At 53.2% G+C, this 15,893-nt stretch overlaps 1 protein-coding gene across 2 annotated transcripts in view; it reads right to left on the bottom strand.

Annotated features, from left to right (window-relative positions):
* SLIT3 (slit guidance ligand 3) overlaps positions 1 to 15,893 on the bottom strand; it is a 517,665-nt gene that overhangs the window by 410,170 nt on the left and 91,602 nt on the right. For both annotated transcript variants that reach the window (XM_045824010.1, XM_045824020.1), the window contains exon 4: positions 10,244 to 10,315. In XM_045824010.1, the coding sequence (XP_045679966.1) occupies positions 10,244 to 10,315 (72 nt within the window). The remainder of the gene's footprint in view (positions 1 to 10,243; positions 10,316 to 15,893) is intronic.

The following is a 15,893-nucleotide window of genomic DNA, read 5'->3' as shown; positions in this document are numbered from 1 at the left end:
TGGAAATGCAGTCTTCTCCATTCGACGCAGCATTTTGACCCTCAAAAGTCAAGATGCTACCTTCGCTAGGAGAAATGTTGGCATGATTCTACGTATATTTCAATCGAAAGCTGACTCACTGGCGAAAAATTTGAGTTCAGAGCTCTAGACACACCAATGAGAGGCCAAAGCATCAGTTCAATAGCTGAATACGCCACTCGGCCAACCGCAGGGAGAGTTTTTGGCTCCACACCAGGCAGCCCTGATCAAGGCGAGGCCAGACTTCCAAGCAGGCTTCATCACCCTAAGTAGGGTGAGTAGAATTAGAGAAAGAATGATGGGAAGAGAGAAACATCATGAATTAAACATTAAAATATTATTCTAAACCATGAATCAAAAACCCAGGTCCAGCACACCACATTCAGGCATGGAGCGTGAAATTTACTTAAACTTCTCCATTTCTATTTGGTTTGGACAGTACCGTGTTATCACAGTTTTGCTGTTGTTAATACTGTGTCAACACTTTCATTACAAGCTTCAATCTCCAGGAGTTTGTAAATGGACTGCAAACCTTACAAATGGAAATTAATGTTCAGCATCCAGGGTACTGAGCCCATAAGAAAGCCAGGAGAAAGCCAAAGTTACGGACTGATTTTTTGTGTGTGTGAGTGTGATTTGAAATTACACTAGAATTTGGGGCATCAAATTAAAATGCTATTTGTCCTCTCAAGAGATTCCCAAATGTTCGTTGAAAATAAGAGATGATTAGGCTCTTTAGAAATATTTCTGTTGATGCTGAATGTGATTCAAGAACAAATATTTCAAGATTATTAGATGTGGGCACATTTGCATCATCCAGGCAATTGAAGAATGTGTGTTTGGGGACCGCCCACCTCAAAAGGCTGACGCTTTTCCATGTACAATGTGGTATTTCCTGGACCTTTTCAATTCCCTGGACAGTCTCTAACTCCAGATACAGAGAATGAGCTCCCCAGGATGTGGGTGAAGCTGACACCGGGAACTCGGTCAATTCCCTTTGTAGAGGAGGGTTGGCATCCTCAACAAAGGGCTGTGTTGCTGCTGGAGAGCAGCCTTTATTCGGGCGCCCTCAGTGAGGGCCACACAGTCCTGCTGCGGCCGGCCGGCCGGCTCCACCACATGCTGCCGGGTGCCGAGAGCAGCACATGGCGTTGTGCAGAACGTTCCAGCCCCGCAGGTGGGTCCCGGCCAAGGAAGCCTGAGAAGCAGCCAGGTGGCGAGGAGCCCATGCTCACACCCTCTGGGCTCGGATTAGACATGTCTTCATCCTGTACTCAGCATCCTAACCACCAGCACGTTGCAGCAGCGTGCACTTGCGCACGTGCGTGCCTACACACAGAGTAGGTCTTCAGTGAATGTTTTAAGGGTCCCTGCTCTCACGGTTCTCTCCCTGGGAATGGCAGAAGAGTGCCTCCAACAAGGAACGGACTGAGTTCCAGGTATTTGCTGGGTATTTGTTTTATTTTTCCACTTCACCAACTCTGTGTTTTGTATACAGTAGAGAGAACACCTGGATGCGTGTCGGCTTTCGGCGGAATCTGTGAGGAGGGGAGGTCTTATTGCTCCCCGCAGTTTAATGGGGCACCCACGCTAAGATTCAGGAGGTTTTCTGGAGCACATACACATCCAACCCATCTCCCTGAATCCTTTCCTTTTCTGGAACAACTCAGTTGGCCCCGGCGTTTCACCATGGTTACAGTGGCCAGAGCTTTTCAGCAAAGGTTGGTCTGACTTCCTTCAAGGATGGCTTCTCTCACCTTCATCCTTGGCATCACCCTGGAAGGGTGAACCCTTTGCACACATCTTCAGAAAGTTATCATGGAACCCCTACCAAGTAGACCAGCACAAAGCCTTACCTTTGAAACAAACAACAACAACAACAACAACAACAACAAAACCCACACAACAACAGAAATTAAATCTATGAAATCACTTAAGCCACCCTTCCAAAGAGAGGGAGACTCAAAATGTTTTATGCAGCAACCTATAAGAAACTCATTTTGTGGGATGTTTCACATTCCAGCCCGTGGTTTATTCCCTCATATATCCCTGCCGGTAATATCGACCAGATGTGGCAGAGAAGTCTGTGCAGAATTGTAAAAATTACAAGCACATTCTGTAATTCCAAAGCATTGTAAAGTCACAGCTTGGTTTTCTTTCTTTCTTAAAAAAAATAAAATAAAACTTTCCAAGCTGGCAGAAGGTTCTCAGTTCAACCATTGCTGGATCACCTCAGAAAATCGTTCTGTTGGCCCAAAGAGCTGAAGAATTTGAAAATGTACAGCCCAACTCTGTCTGGGATACGTGGTAGGGAATTTAGAGAGGGCTGCTTGCGAACATGCATTTCAGTCTACACATTTCTCTCTCTCAGTGTCTCAAGTCTCTATACCCTAGATCTCAGATGGTGCGTGTGTCCGTACATGCCCATATGAGCATAAAAGTACAAATGCTGAACCTTAGAATTTTGTTTTTCTTCCCTTTATTTCACAGGAGGCACATGATTAAGTAGAAAAAAATGTAAAACTGGGGTTTATAAAGACCTGGGTTTATTCCTAGTGAGTTAAACTCCTCAAGCCTCACTTTCATCATCTGTGTAGTGGGCATAAAAATACCTACCTGTAGGAGGCCCAAAGAAGATGGATGGTATATGCATAAGGTGCCTAGCACATAGTAGGTGCTCAAGAGAGTTTTGATTCCTTCCCTGCTCCCAAATCTACAAAATAACAGGGACTGTACTAGATTGGTGTTTCTCAAAATGTGCCCCATAGATGGCACACGCCAAAGTCACCCAGGGTGCCTATTTACGAGGTCGAATCCCTAGGTCCATTCCAGATCTACTGAACTAGAGTCCTGGGGCACAGGACCTGAGAATTGGCATTTTAACCAGCCTCAAGGGGTATTTTTCTGCAGCTCAGTTTGAGAGCCACAGTAGCCTAGATCCTTGCTCTGAAAAGTGTGCATCACCCAGAAACATGTCAGAAAGGCAGACTTGTGGGTCCCACCCAGAACTCCACAACTGGAGTCTGCATTTTCACAAGGTTCCAGGTATTCAGAGGCATGGTCAAGTTTGAGAAATGCTGGCCTGGGGAACTTTTATCCTAGCCCCGAAATCCTACAGTATGAGTCTACAAGACAGTTCTAGGTATTAACCTTACAATCACTCTGTGGATGAGACGACAGGCGACTGTGCTCAGCTGGATCAACCTCAAATGAAGGGGAAGGGAAAAGAAACCTTCCGTGCCTCCAATCCTGGCTCCAGCTCAAGGCACTGAAGACAGAGCGCAACTCACACGAAACAGAAACCCCGAGAGTAGCGTGGCACCCACTGTAATCCCCGACCTGCCCGCACGTGGAGTGAAGCTGGACCTGTCTCCCAGCAAGGGACGAAACTTGCCGTTGAGGAAGCACGCCGGAGGCTGTCCTCCCCGCAGGGTCGGGCTTCGGGGGGCGGAGGGGGGGAAGGAAATGGAGCACCAGTTTGCAGGGACATTTTCCATGAGGTTTCGATGGCTGTGCCCCTGGAAAAAGTGACCCCATGTCTGCGACGGTGAGCTGGTCTCGCCGTCCGTGCCCCCGACGGCGGGGCCAGCCCGGCGGGCGGCAGGTGTCTGGGGCCCAGCTCCAGGCGGTCTCGGAAGCCCCTGCCCCCGGGGGAGGGGGTTGCTTTTCCCATCGTCCTATCATCGTTTCACCGCATCAGATAACAACCCTGCTGGAAAACTGAGCAGCATGGTTTTTGTTTTCTCTGCTGGTTTTTCACTTTTATGGCACTGTTTCACATCAATGCAGAGTTTTATGGAGACACATATTGCATGTACTTATGTTTTAGCGTTCAGTGCGGGACTGGAAGACCGAGGGGCTGCACAGGAATCTGCGGGCAGCAGAAGGTGCTGCCCACAGGTCCAGGGCCCCAGTCGCTCACCAATCTGGGCTCATCCAGAGCTTCAGAGAGAGAAGGGAACCAGCACAAACGAGCTTCCATTTCATTACCTTCTCACGATCGTCGAATAAACATTGCGGTTAGAAGTGTGGGTTCTGGAGTGAGGCCAGCTGGGCTTGGATTCTGATCCTGCCAGTTACCAGCTTTGCGCCCTTGGGAAGCGTGTCTGGATCTCTGGGGCTCTTGCTTCTTTATCTCTAAACTGGGGATAATATAGTATCTAGCCGTCTATACCTGAGACCGAGTTAGAGAATCTACAGAAGAGCAAGACAGGGAGAGAGGCCTCAGCCAACCAACCCTGCCAGCACCTTGATCTTCAAGTGCCCGACTGTTTAAGCCACGCAGTCTGCGGTGCTTTGTCCTGGCCGCCCGAGCAAACTGTCACAGGAGCCGTGATGGTTCGTCCAATCGCACAGGCCACCGACCGGAGACGGAGAGAGCGGAGGCCGTTGCCCAGGGGCACAGAGAGCAGGACTTTAACCCACATCTGTGCGGCTCCTGGGGCCCCGTTCTTTGCTCTGACGTCGGGCTGTCCCAAAGAGACGTTAGCGCACTTGGCGGCACGCAGCTTCCAGTTTCGTCGGGGATGTAGGACGTGAACACACACGGCCATGATAAGAGCAGAAAACAGTAAACACGAAGAGAGGTGCAAGTGAGCAGACATGGGGCATCAGAGGAAGGCTCGCTCATTAGAAGCAAGTTCCCTGGAAACCGCGGCCTCCCAGCCTTTGCGGCTTTGGGAGAGACATCGCCCCGCAGATAAGAGCCCCAGTGACTGGGGCTAAGTTGGTCAGCCACGTCTCATATTGATTTCGGCTGCCCGGGGATTAACTTCCCCAGGCCCTGCAACTCCGCTGACCCAAGTGAGCGACAGCAGGCTTAACCCCAGCGGCTTTTGGAAAAAAGCTGTCAAATGCCTCGCAGGCCTGAGCAGAGAGTAATTGGAGGTGTCTGCCCCACTGCAGCACAACTGCCCACTCAGCCTCGGGGTTCCAGCGGCTGCCAAGCATTGAATGGTCTCTTTGGACCTGAGTCCAGGAGACATGCGCCAACAGGACCCTGGGATCTGCCCACCCTCAGGTGACGGAGACAGACTCTGAGAAACCAGTTGTACACCGCCGTGTCCCTCTTCCCCTCCCAAGCTCGCTAGTCCAGTGAGATGCACAGGGATTTTAATCACTGTTTTCACCTGGTCTTCCGCACCTTCTGAAGAATTTCTACCAACGTTAACCACTTACCCTCCACATAACCAGAGATCCTCACTCCCTCTTTCGTGTGTAGGTGACAGGGAAAGCTGGAAGGGATGCACAGAAAACCGATCACCTAGAGAGCATGTACTGACCACGCTCCAGCCCCTCTCCTCTAGATGAGACAACTGAGGACCAGAGAGGCGAAGTAACATGCCGAAGGCCACACAGCTGTGGGTGGCAGAGCCACCATGAGGACCAGGATCTTCCCTCTCCAAGTGCTTCCCGCAACCCTCATCTGTTTTGGAGCTTGAATTCCTTGCCAGGTGCTGAGATGTTTCTAGCATGATGTTTACACAAAAGTCCCAGCACAGGCACCAACCACTCCACCCGGCAGCTAGCGGAAGTTAGCCGCAGCCATCCCTCACTGAGCACCAGCCGTGAACCACGTCACGTGGTAGAGATGGCCCGCGGGTTCCTTCCACTGATCCGCACAACAGCAGAGAGAAGCAGGTTCTCTCATTGTCTGTGGTGCTGAGGAAGGACCTGAGGCCCACAGAGGCTAAGTACCTTGCCCGGTCTCACGGCGTGTAATTGGCAGCCTCTTAACCCTTCCGCCTCACCGCGATCTCTCACGCTCAGCTCGGGTCAGGAGCCCGCAGGGAGCCGGGAAAGGGCAGGAGCACAGTCCCCACGTACGAGAACACTGTGAGCTACATCAGGATGGGAGGGCGCTGAAGAGTGCCCATGGCTTGACAGAGACCTTGCCGAGTGTTTTACAGACCACGGGCACCACCACCAAATCTCAGGGCACTTCCACGCTCTGGCGTCCATCCCACGGCGTATGCTCAATGTGCTGGAGAGTGGGAGGACAGAGACGCCACTAGCACACAGAGGAATCAACGGACCAGCCGGTGCTGGCTCGGGGGGTGTGGGAGTGGGGTAACCAGCCACGGCCCCAGAGAAGCACCTGCATTTACGACAGGTCCGTGTTCAACCCTTCTGAGCCTAACTTGAACTCTCCACAGCAGCACGGCAGAGTGGCATGGTGGAACACCGAGGGCTCTGTGGCGGCACAGGTATGCGTCCCAGGCCCCGCTCCATTGTCTCTGGTTATACGAACGTGGGTAAGTTAGGTGACCCTTCTGAGCTTTGGATGTAAACTTAATGATGGTTCTCTGCAGGACAGGTGCGAAGGGCAACTCTCAGCACTGAGACAGTGTCCAGTGTAATGCTGCTGCCTAGACCTATGGGCTACCTGGGCACGTCCTTCAAGTCCTGAGCTCTAGCTTTCTCACCTATGAAGAGGGAGTTTTGAGGCAGGGAGATGATATTAGTAGAGGAAGCTCAGAATCCGGTGTCAGGTCACCCACATTTGAGTCCCGGTTCTGTCACTAAGTCATTGTGTGATACCAGGCAAGTTCCTTGACCTCTCTGAGCATGAGTGTCACATCTACAGAACAGTAACAATCACAGTGCCTGCCCCAGAGGGTGGTCAGGACTATCAATGAGTCGTGTGTACAGGGCTCAGAACGGCACGTAGCATGAGTGTGTTCGCCGGCGTTCTGACCTGGAAGTGCCGTCGGGAGGCCCGGAGCGCCCAGTGAGCGCACGGGGACGGCACAGAGTAGGTGCTCAGAAACCTGCAGTCACCTGCTGTTTTCAGGTGTGCATCCCTCCCTGCCTTCTGATAACAGAATCCTTCTCCCCTTCAAGGAACCCACTCCCAGGCCCTGCACATCTGCGCCCCCAAACACTCGGGATGAACACGTGACCCAGACTTCATCGCTCAGAGGACGGCGACTCGTGGCAACAGCGATTTGCTCCGATGTGTGGCCATTTGAACAACCCGCCCTCGGCTCCTTCTGCAGGACTGTTGCCCGGGTGCCTCTGGCCGGGGTGCTCGATGAACATGCCTGGGGGCTTCTGCTTTGGACCGCCATGTCGTGTGCTGTTCCCAGGGACAGAGGGAGGGGCTGGCGTCCCAGTGACATCAGCGAGTTGATGTCTAGTTGTCCCTCACGCCACCCACAGCCATCGCTGAACCCCTCAGGCACATAAACAAATATATTTTCTCTGTGGGTGAGACTAACTTTGGTTGCATTTCTGTCACTTGCTGGTTAGCATTACTATTATAGTAACAAAAGTCCTCAAAAAATATTATTTCTCTTTCCCATCAACACTCAAAACTTGTCTCATCACATGTCCGTAGCTTTTCCAAAGGTGTTTTGTGTTTTTTTTTTTTACATAAACATTGAGTACTGCACAGTTTTTATCTACAGACCGAGCAAGAAAAGGGCGTGTCCGGAGTTGCTGCGTACCCACCCCCCTCCCTGGGGAGTGGGCAGCCGCACGGTATTTGGCTTTCCCTGGAGAGCCGCTTGCTGTGTCCACTGAGATGCAGTTCTCTTTCAAAACAGAGCCGGTGGCGTATGTATACACGCTCGTGATTGTGCAATTACCAATTTCTAATTTGTACCCTGCTTACTTTCCAAAAGGCCCTGGTGCGGCAGACGAAATAAGACAAAGACACAATAGGGCCATTAAGAAAAATCAAAGATCAAGCCTGGAGAGAAAAAGGGATTGTTGATTACAGCCCAAACCTAGGTTAATACAGCTGCTTCAATAAAAAAAAAATTTATTTTGCTCTTAGCTTTCTGGCCGCCGTTCAGAGAGTGTCACAATGGGGCACACAGGGAACTGGGCGTATCTCGTGCCCGCAGCTCGGCGCCCAGCGCGGACGCCGGGCTGGAACGAGCCCCAGGGAGGCGTACTGAACGAGTGAGGGAGGGAATAAATGAGTGGCAGACCAGAGAACCGAAGCTCTGCCCCTGTCCTCAGGTTTGTGTCTCTCCTCTGTCCGCCCACCCGCTCACGCATGCCTAGGCAGGCCATGCTCTGTGCCTGGCCAGGGGTCGGCAGCGGGATGGATACCAGAGTGCGTCAGACGTCGTCCCTGCCTTCCTGGTGCAGCTCTCTGGCCTGAAGAAAAAGCTCAGTGTGATTTATGTCAGTGTTTATAGCAAACACTAGTTTTTTCATTGCTCCTAGAGAAAGGAGTCCAGAAACTGAGGTCGGGAAGATGGGGATTGTGGGAGTATCAATAGGTGTTACAGTCACACAGCACTCGAACCTTAGAACATACATGTACACCGTTATCTCATCAGACACAGCTCCTGGTGAAGTAGGTGGAAGGGGGGAGGGGGTGTCTCCCTGTCCTGATGACCATATTTAGACCCAGAAGGGAAGGTGACTCCCCCACCTCCTACAGTTAGAAAGCAGCAGATAGGACAGTATCCTGGGCTTTCCCACGCCCCCTGCCGCCCATCAGGGTCTGGCCCCAGCAGCCCAGAGGCAGGTTATGATTGCTCAGAATGCCCCCTGGATCACGACCCGCCCTGCACAGCATGGGCGTCCGCTGATGGCACGGGGAGCAGCTTCCGTGGGTGAGAGGACCAGCCCACCTGACAGCCCGCAGCGACCAGACCCCTCCGACCCCACTCGCTCAGAGCCCCCCGGCAGCCCCAGCCTTGGCCACCTTCTGTGTACCTAGAAGGTGACGGTGAAATGACAGATAGATAGCAGACAGTCTGCACTGTTCAGTGAGGAGCAGGCTGAGGAGGTGCCAGGCAGTGCTGGGTGGAGAGACGGTGGTTAGGTGAACGGTTCAGGAATGAACTATACGGAGGAATGGAAGTTCAAAATCAGGGTGATTTCACTGTCTGTCCTCCTGGCATTGCTCATTCAGCCCTGCGAGACACTCGCTGCCCTTCATCCACCCTCACGCCCATCACGGTGGACTCAGAGTGGGAGAGCAGGCAGGGGGTGTATTCTTCCCCACATTAGGCACGTCAGCCAGGCGGCCTGAGCAGGAGAAATGGAACACACAGCAAGAGGAGATCTTGACAAAGAGCTGGTGTGGCCTGGAGACGGCCAGGGAGGTCGCTGTACCACTGACACACCAGCCACAGCTGGTCTGTTCTTGTTCCAACAAAGTGCCCTTTGAAAAACACTCATGTATATAGTCTCACCACGTCTACAAGGATAGATATGGACAGAGATATAGGGTTCTAATTCAGAGCTCATTCTTAAGTGCATACGCCGACATGTGTTTCGTATTTCCCAATTTATCCCGGAAACTACATGCGTTGTTTGACTGCACAGGTAGGTATCGAACACACAGCCACGGTGAATGTGGACGGCGGCCACCACTTTGGCCCTTCCCCAGGAAGGTTAGAGCCTTCCCAGAGAGGCTGCAGATTTCGCTGCCCGACTGCCAAGCGGCCAGACCCGGTGTTGCTCTCCACTCGGAAAGGCACGCTTTGAGCAACCCAGCTCATCCCATAACGCACCCTAGTCAATGCCAGCAGAACTTCCAGGTTCAAAATCGTGGAGCTGTTCACTGTCAATAATTAGCGCCTGCCTAACACCCACAAGGCATCAATCACAATCTCCCCCTTGACGTGAACCTCCAGCTCGTCAGCTTCCAAACTCTCACAAGGAATGCATGCACAGCGGCATCTCCGACTCTCCCCTCCTAGTTATATCCTGGACCATTCCACAAGACAAAGCAAAATTCAAGGTGTTTCCTCCTGTCACCACAAAATCACAGGCCTCCAGACCCAGGGCTCGCCGACGGGCAGTGGTAGGAAGCAGGCAGCAGGCAGGACAGTTCTGGCCAGCAGGGTGGTGACGTGGAAATGATCGGTCCACACCCGTGCCCTCTGGGCCCACCGCAGTCTCCCGTGAGGACACTCGCCTCAGGCCCACTGCAGGGCATTTCCCGGAGGTAAGCTCAGACCCGAGTTAAAGGGGGGCGTTTCCGCCCTCCTTGCGAAGGAATGGTCCACTACCACGGCCGCTCGTCCCCACTGGCCACGTAGGCCGCTGCCCTCTGAAGGAAGGGAGCAAGAAGGTCGGGCCTGGAGGGAGGGGGTGCACAGCGCCCGGACGCCTGCTCCAAGTCTCCACGAGTGAGGTCTAACCGCCAAGTTCCGCGCAGCCCGGGGCTCCACGCGTGAGGGCAGCCCCACCCACACTCCGCGTCACCACCGCGCGGCGAGACACCAGGGAGAGAAGACAGTGCAGCTCTACTCACAGTCGGGTGAGCTTCGGCGTGCTCTGGAAAAGCAGTTCCGGGAGGACCTGGAGCTTGTTCTTGTTCAGGCGTCTAAGGAGGGAGAACAGCGAAAGGATGTCAAGAGGACGTTTCATTGGATCAAGTGTACAATTCACAGACATCATGCAATCAGTCCACAGGCACTAAGACCCTGCAACTGGGGTGCTCGGCACGGGCAGGGCGAAGCCCATCTTGTGGCGCGTGTGGCTCGTCAAGTGGGAAATCCAGTGTGCGGCACAAAGAACGCCCCCTTTTATTATAGAAGCATAAGCGTGTGATTCTGTAATAGGACACTATCACAGTCTAGGACAATATCACAGTCAAGCACACCACAGGACATTTGAGGTGAAATGTTCGAATTAAAGCTATAAACCATTACATCTATACTATTACCCCACCAACCACGCTCGAGCAGGCCTTACTTCTGCCGGACCCTGCATGTGAGCAAAGGTCCCTGGTAAGCAAGGGCCCAGCACAGTCCCGCCCCTCCCCCGTCACGAGCCTGGGAGATGCATCACTAACGATCACAACATTCTTTCCCACGAAACCCAGATAAGCCTTTTGGATTTTTCTCACCATGTGTGCCAGACAGCTATAGCCAAGTGACCGAACTGGCATGTGAAATGGGTCCCTAAAAAGCAAATACCAGAGAAAATATTCCAGCTCCTACATGGTGAGGTGGGAGGGTCACCGTGGCCGGGGGGCCCAAGGGACTCCCCGCCAGCCGGGCTCCGGACGCCAGAGCAGAAGAGGCTGCAGTGTGGCCTTCACGGGCTCTCGGCACTTTTGCCTTTGTGGGCACCTTCCTCCATTGAAGAAAAATTAAATGTTACATTTTACTATTATGTTGATCTAAAAACAAATATACTAATATCATAGGCTATAACTTGGACTTTGACCTGAAATCTCATTTTTTTTCTTCTAATTTTAGAAAAAGTTAAAACGTTTTCATGGGCCCCCGAGAGCACTGTGGGCCCCGGGCACTGTCCCCACCGTGACCAGTGAAGCAGTCGGCCCTGGGGTGGGGACTGCAGCCGAGGTGCGCAGTGTGGCTGGCGGTAAAACCCAGCCCAGTCGGGATGCCCCACGCTGGGTGGGGGCGACAGAGCTCGCCTCTCCCCTGGGAATGGTCCATGCTGGTGCCACAGAAAAGAAGGCCATCTGCTTTCTGAGGGACATCGAGCCGTTGCCATGGCCTCCACGCACCCTGACCTCCTGCCACAGAAGGAGGCCCTGTTCCAGGCTCACCGCCACGCCCCCCTTCCCCGGCACCTTCACACAGTCTAATCTGTAAATGCCTACACCAGTGTCCCCAGGTCTCCTGTCCCCGGAACCCTCTGAGTCTCACTCCCTAGAATCTGCTGGAGGAAAAGAGCAGTGTACTGCCGGGCTGAAGCTCTCCACTTCGAGCGAACCAAGGCGTGCATTTGGCTGCCTGGGGGAACGACAGTGTCCCATTTGAGAGCTAAGCAAACTGAAGGGGGTAGAAGAGGTGAGCTCCTTCTCAGCTTCTGGCCCCAAAGCCCACACTCCCCCCACACACCAGGCAGATATTATTTCCTGGGTGGGGTTTTGCTATTTCCCCCCTTTTATCCCAGGTGATGGCTGAAAACTTCAGAAGGACAGGGGACTGGAAGGAGGTCACAGAGGGCAAAGCCTCTGAGAGGAGCACTGAAGAGCTCCCAGCACAAGGCTGCTGTCAGAAGTGCGCAGCTCGGCCCCAGGGCCCCGCCACAGGCGCCTGCAGCCAGCCTGCCCCCGAGACCCCGGCCTGGGGCGGGGTGGCCGGGCGCTCACGCACACTGGCGGCCTCCCAGGGGCAGCCTGACTCCCGCACCCCTGCTCTGTTTTGTTATTTTTTTAAGAACTGTAAATTGTATTTTTCATTTATGGTTTATATTTGGTACTACTGTATCTTAGTTTCAGGTGTACAGCACAGGGTTTAGATAAACATACACTTTACAGAGTGTTCCCCCCCACTTATTGCCAGTGCCCACCTGGCATGATCCAGTGTTCTTTTAAAATTTTCTTCTAAGCAGTTGTGGTGAAAAAAATTACATTAACGAATGTTAACCATCTGAACCACTTCGAAGTGTACAGTTCAGTAGTGTTAAGCATATTCGAGTTGTTGTACGACAGATCTCCGGAACACCATTGCTGTGTGAGGCCGAAATGCCGTCCCCACTCAACAAGCCCCGTTCTGCTCCCCCAGGGCCTGGCAGCCACCGTCCGTGTCTGTGAACTTGACCAGTGTTCTCTGCTCGCCCCCCGTATCTGCTCTTTGGGTGCTCCTGTCACTGAAGAGTACAGGAAGGGGCAGCGCCAGGGGGAGGAGAGTGAGGATGTTACAGGGTGCAGCCAAGGTGGGGGGCAAATAGGGATTTGGAATGGGGTCCAGAGCTCAAGGTGTCCAGGAACTACTAGGATGTCCCTGCCCCCACCCTCCCTGCCCCAGGTGTGGGTTGGGGGAAGGGACGCATGGAGCAGGGCCATTGAGAGCTGTTCTGCAAAGCAACAGCTTTGCAGCTAACCTCTGGTGTGGTCATTTAACATACCTATAACCTTTACCTGGTTGCATAGATATGTTAAATAGCTGTGGCCATGTCTGAGCCAGGGGGATGGAAGTAACTTCCCCACCAAGATGTAACTGGGGGGCAGGTCCCGAGAGTTACAGCACCTGTGTGGGAGATTGGAGAAGACTGGCTCCATGACATGGGGCCACACCTGCCCAGACTCACGATGGCAGCTCAGTGAAGCTGGAAGGAGATAGGAGTGCTGGCAGGTGTAGCTGATTGTGGGAGGAGCCGGAAATGGGGCTGCAGAAGATTGGCGTGGGGATTTAAACCCAGATGCAGCAGCCATTGAAGGGGAGAACCACTTGGTTTTGGCTGAGTGGGGACTCCCTTGGGAGTCCTTGCTAATAGTATATCATCCCAGGCCCCCCCCTTGTTGTTCTGTAACAGTTTTTGGTGACCCAGGTGGGACGATAATTGTCCGTGGCAGACCAAACCCTCAGGTGCAAGAGAGTGAGACTTCGGAGTTTTCCCAGTCTCGAGAATTTCTCTGCGATCCTCCTGAGGGCACTGGCCTCCTATCACGCCTGGAAAAGGTGAAAAGGAAACGAAACGGGGAGGGAGCAGAGACGTGACAATGGTTTGGCTGAAAACTGGTTTCTGAGTGCCCTTTTGGAATAATGGAGTTGTGGACAATGGTTTGGTTAGTATGTTGCTTCCAGGTTGCTCCAGTCTGCTCATTTACAGTTTCGGTGAGCCCAGGTGGCACTAAGGGAACCTGTACTCAGGTGTGGGGAGAAAGCAAACCCCTAGGCTCTGTGAGCCGAGCCTGCATGTATAGTGGGGATTGGACAGCAGGCCATGTGGGTATGCTGCCATTTTGGGTAAAATGGAGGATTGTAACAGGGTGCAGCCAAGAGGGGAGCCCCAAATAGGGATTTGTAATAGGGGTCCAGAAGAGCTTGGAGATAATTGGCTCCACACCACAGGGCCACACCTGCCCAGAATGCGGGCAGCTGTGGCCAGTTGTGAGAGGAGCCAGAAATGGGGCTGCAGAGGAGGATTGGCGCTGGGATTTAAACCCAGACGCGGCAGCCATTGCAGGGAGAACCACGCGGTTTTGGCTGAGTGGGGACTCCCTCGGCCCTGGGAGAGAGAACCTTGTGACTTCGCCAGAGTGGGGACCCCTGCAGCTTTAGAAGGGGGCACCACCACCCAGCTTTAGCAGAGATCCTGACGACACAGCTGAAGGTGCCGGGAACCGAAGGAGGCCTACCAACCAAGACAGATTACTGGGAAGGACCGGGGGCTGCCTGAGCCACGGACTTCTATTTCCTTTCCTGAGATGTGGTACCCCAGACTGGGCAAAGGGGGAAGGAAGGACTGAGTGTGTTTGTGGGTGTTTTAAGGGACTTTGGGATTTTGATGAAGACATTAGGTCACTATTTTAAGTTTGTATAGTATTAAATAAACATTTCCTTTCCTTTTCACGAATCTCTGGCATTGAGAGATGTCTTTCCTCTGGAGGCAGACAAAACGAACCTGGGGGGTTCCTTTTGGTAATAGTATATTGTCCCAGCCCCCCCCCCCCGTTGTTCTGTAACAAGGAGGCACCTAGCTCCTTACTTAGAGCAGTCCCCATACAGTCAGTGACAAGTCCCTCTAAGTCACGTGCGAGCACTGGTCCCAGAGAAGGCGTGGTCCCACGACGGGATGGCTAGGGCAGAGTTCAGGTCTGCTTATACCAACAAGTTCTCACTGTGGCACTTGGAGAAAGTTGCCTCGCCCATTGAGCCTCCGTTTTCCATCTGCAAAAGAACCCTACTCACTGGGCTGGCGTAAGTGTTCAAGATGCAGGGTATGCAGAAGGGTCTAGCACTGCAGTAGCGGCATGGCAGCGAGAATAAAAATGGTGCGTGTTGGGTCCTAACCACGTGTCAGATGCCTTGCTGCGTGCTGGGTGGGCAGGATCTCGGGAGCCGAGCTCAGGGGCGGAAGTCATTACTACCCGCATCTCAAAGATGAGGACCGAGCCCCAGAGGAGCTGAGTGCGCTTCACTCGGCCACAGTGTCAGGAAGTGGCAGGGGCAGGACTTGGACCAGGTGGTCTGCCTCCAGAGCCCTGGTTCCCAACCACCGCGCAACTCGAAGCCCCTCCACGAAGCAGCTCCCTTCCCCTCCCCTCCTCCGCCCCAGCGCAGTCATCCCTCCACCCTGAGTGCATTTCCCTCCCTGAAAAGACTCTCTTGGAGGTCCCTGAGGCCAGAATTGAGTCCCCATGTGGGTCTGTCTGGGACCACCCTCTATTGTCACAGCTGCACAAAGCCTGGTGACAGTTATGCTCAGGCAACCAACGCTCCGGTCTAGGCAAAAATCCTGCCACCCGGCGGACTGCTGCCTGCGTGCTAAAAGCCCAAAACCAGAGTCAAAGCTAAAAATAAAGCCAGCTTGGCTGTAGGAAGGGAAGGACTCGTTTTCAGTTCTTTGCCGGTATTTGTGGCTGGACAAAAATAAAAACAACCAAATTTAGCCACTTGTGCTCTGCCTGCTGCTTCGTAAACCCTGAATGAGGATTCCAGGGTGGCTGGGCTGCTCTGGGCTGGGCTGGGCTCTTCAACCCAAAGCCTCAGGGTCTTTCCATTTGGGCTTGGGGGGGCCACGTGCGAGTTCTCTGAGTCACAAGGAGTTCCGTACTCCATTTCATTTCCAGTTCATTCCAGAATTAACCCATGTTTACTTAGTACACCAGGCCAGTCTGGGAGGTGTATCTGGAAGAGCTGATGAAGTCTCCACCCTGTATAAGGTGCACTTCTCACGTGGCTACTCTAAAAGTGGCTCCTGAGCAGAATTAGACACAGTGAATGAAATGTGCTTTCTCCTGAGAGGGGTGCTATCTACTGCTCTGTGACACCCTGGGCCCCGGCGTGGGTTTCTCCTGCGGTAGTTCAAGCTGGAAGTAAGTCAGTGATGCCCGGGTGGAGCTGACATGGAGAAAACTGAAAGGGACCTGTGTGAGGACAGAGCTGAGGTCTAGAAATGGGCCATAGGCCCGGCTGACGATGGGAGAAAGCCCGCCTGGGTGCCCCAGCTCCCTCCGAGGCCAACACACTTCCTCA

This window comes from Phyllostomus hastatus, unplaced genomic scaffold (assembly GCF_019186645.2).
Source record: "Phyllostomus hastatus isolate PE091 unplaced genomic scaffold, TTU_PhHast_1.1 phas_contig_150, whole genome shotgun sequence".
Taxonomy (NCBI): domain Eukaryota; kingdom Metazoa; phylum Chordata; class Mammalia; order Chiroptera; family Phyllostomidae; genus Phyllostomus; species Phyllostomus hastatus.
The sequence above is the reverse complement of the archived record's forward strand: the minus strand, read 5'-3'. Positions and strand labels throughout refer to the sequence as shown.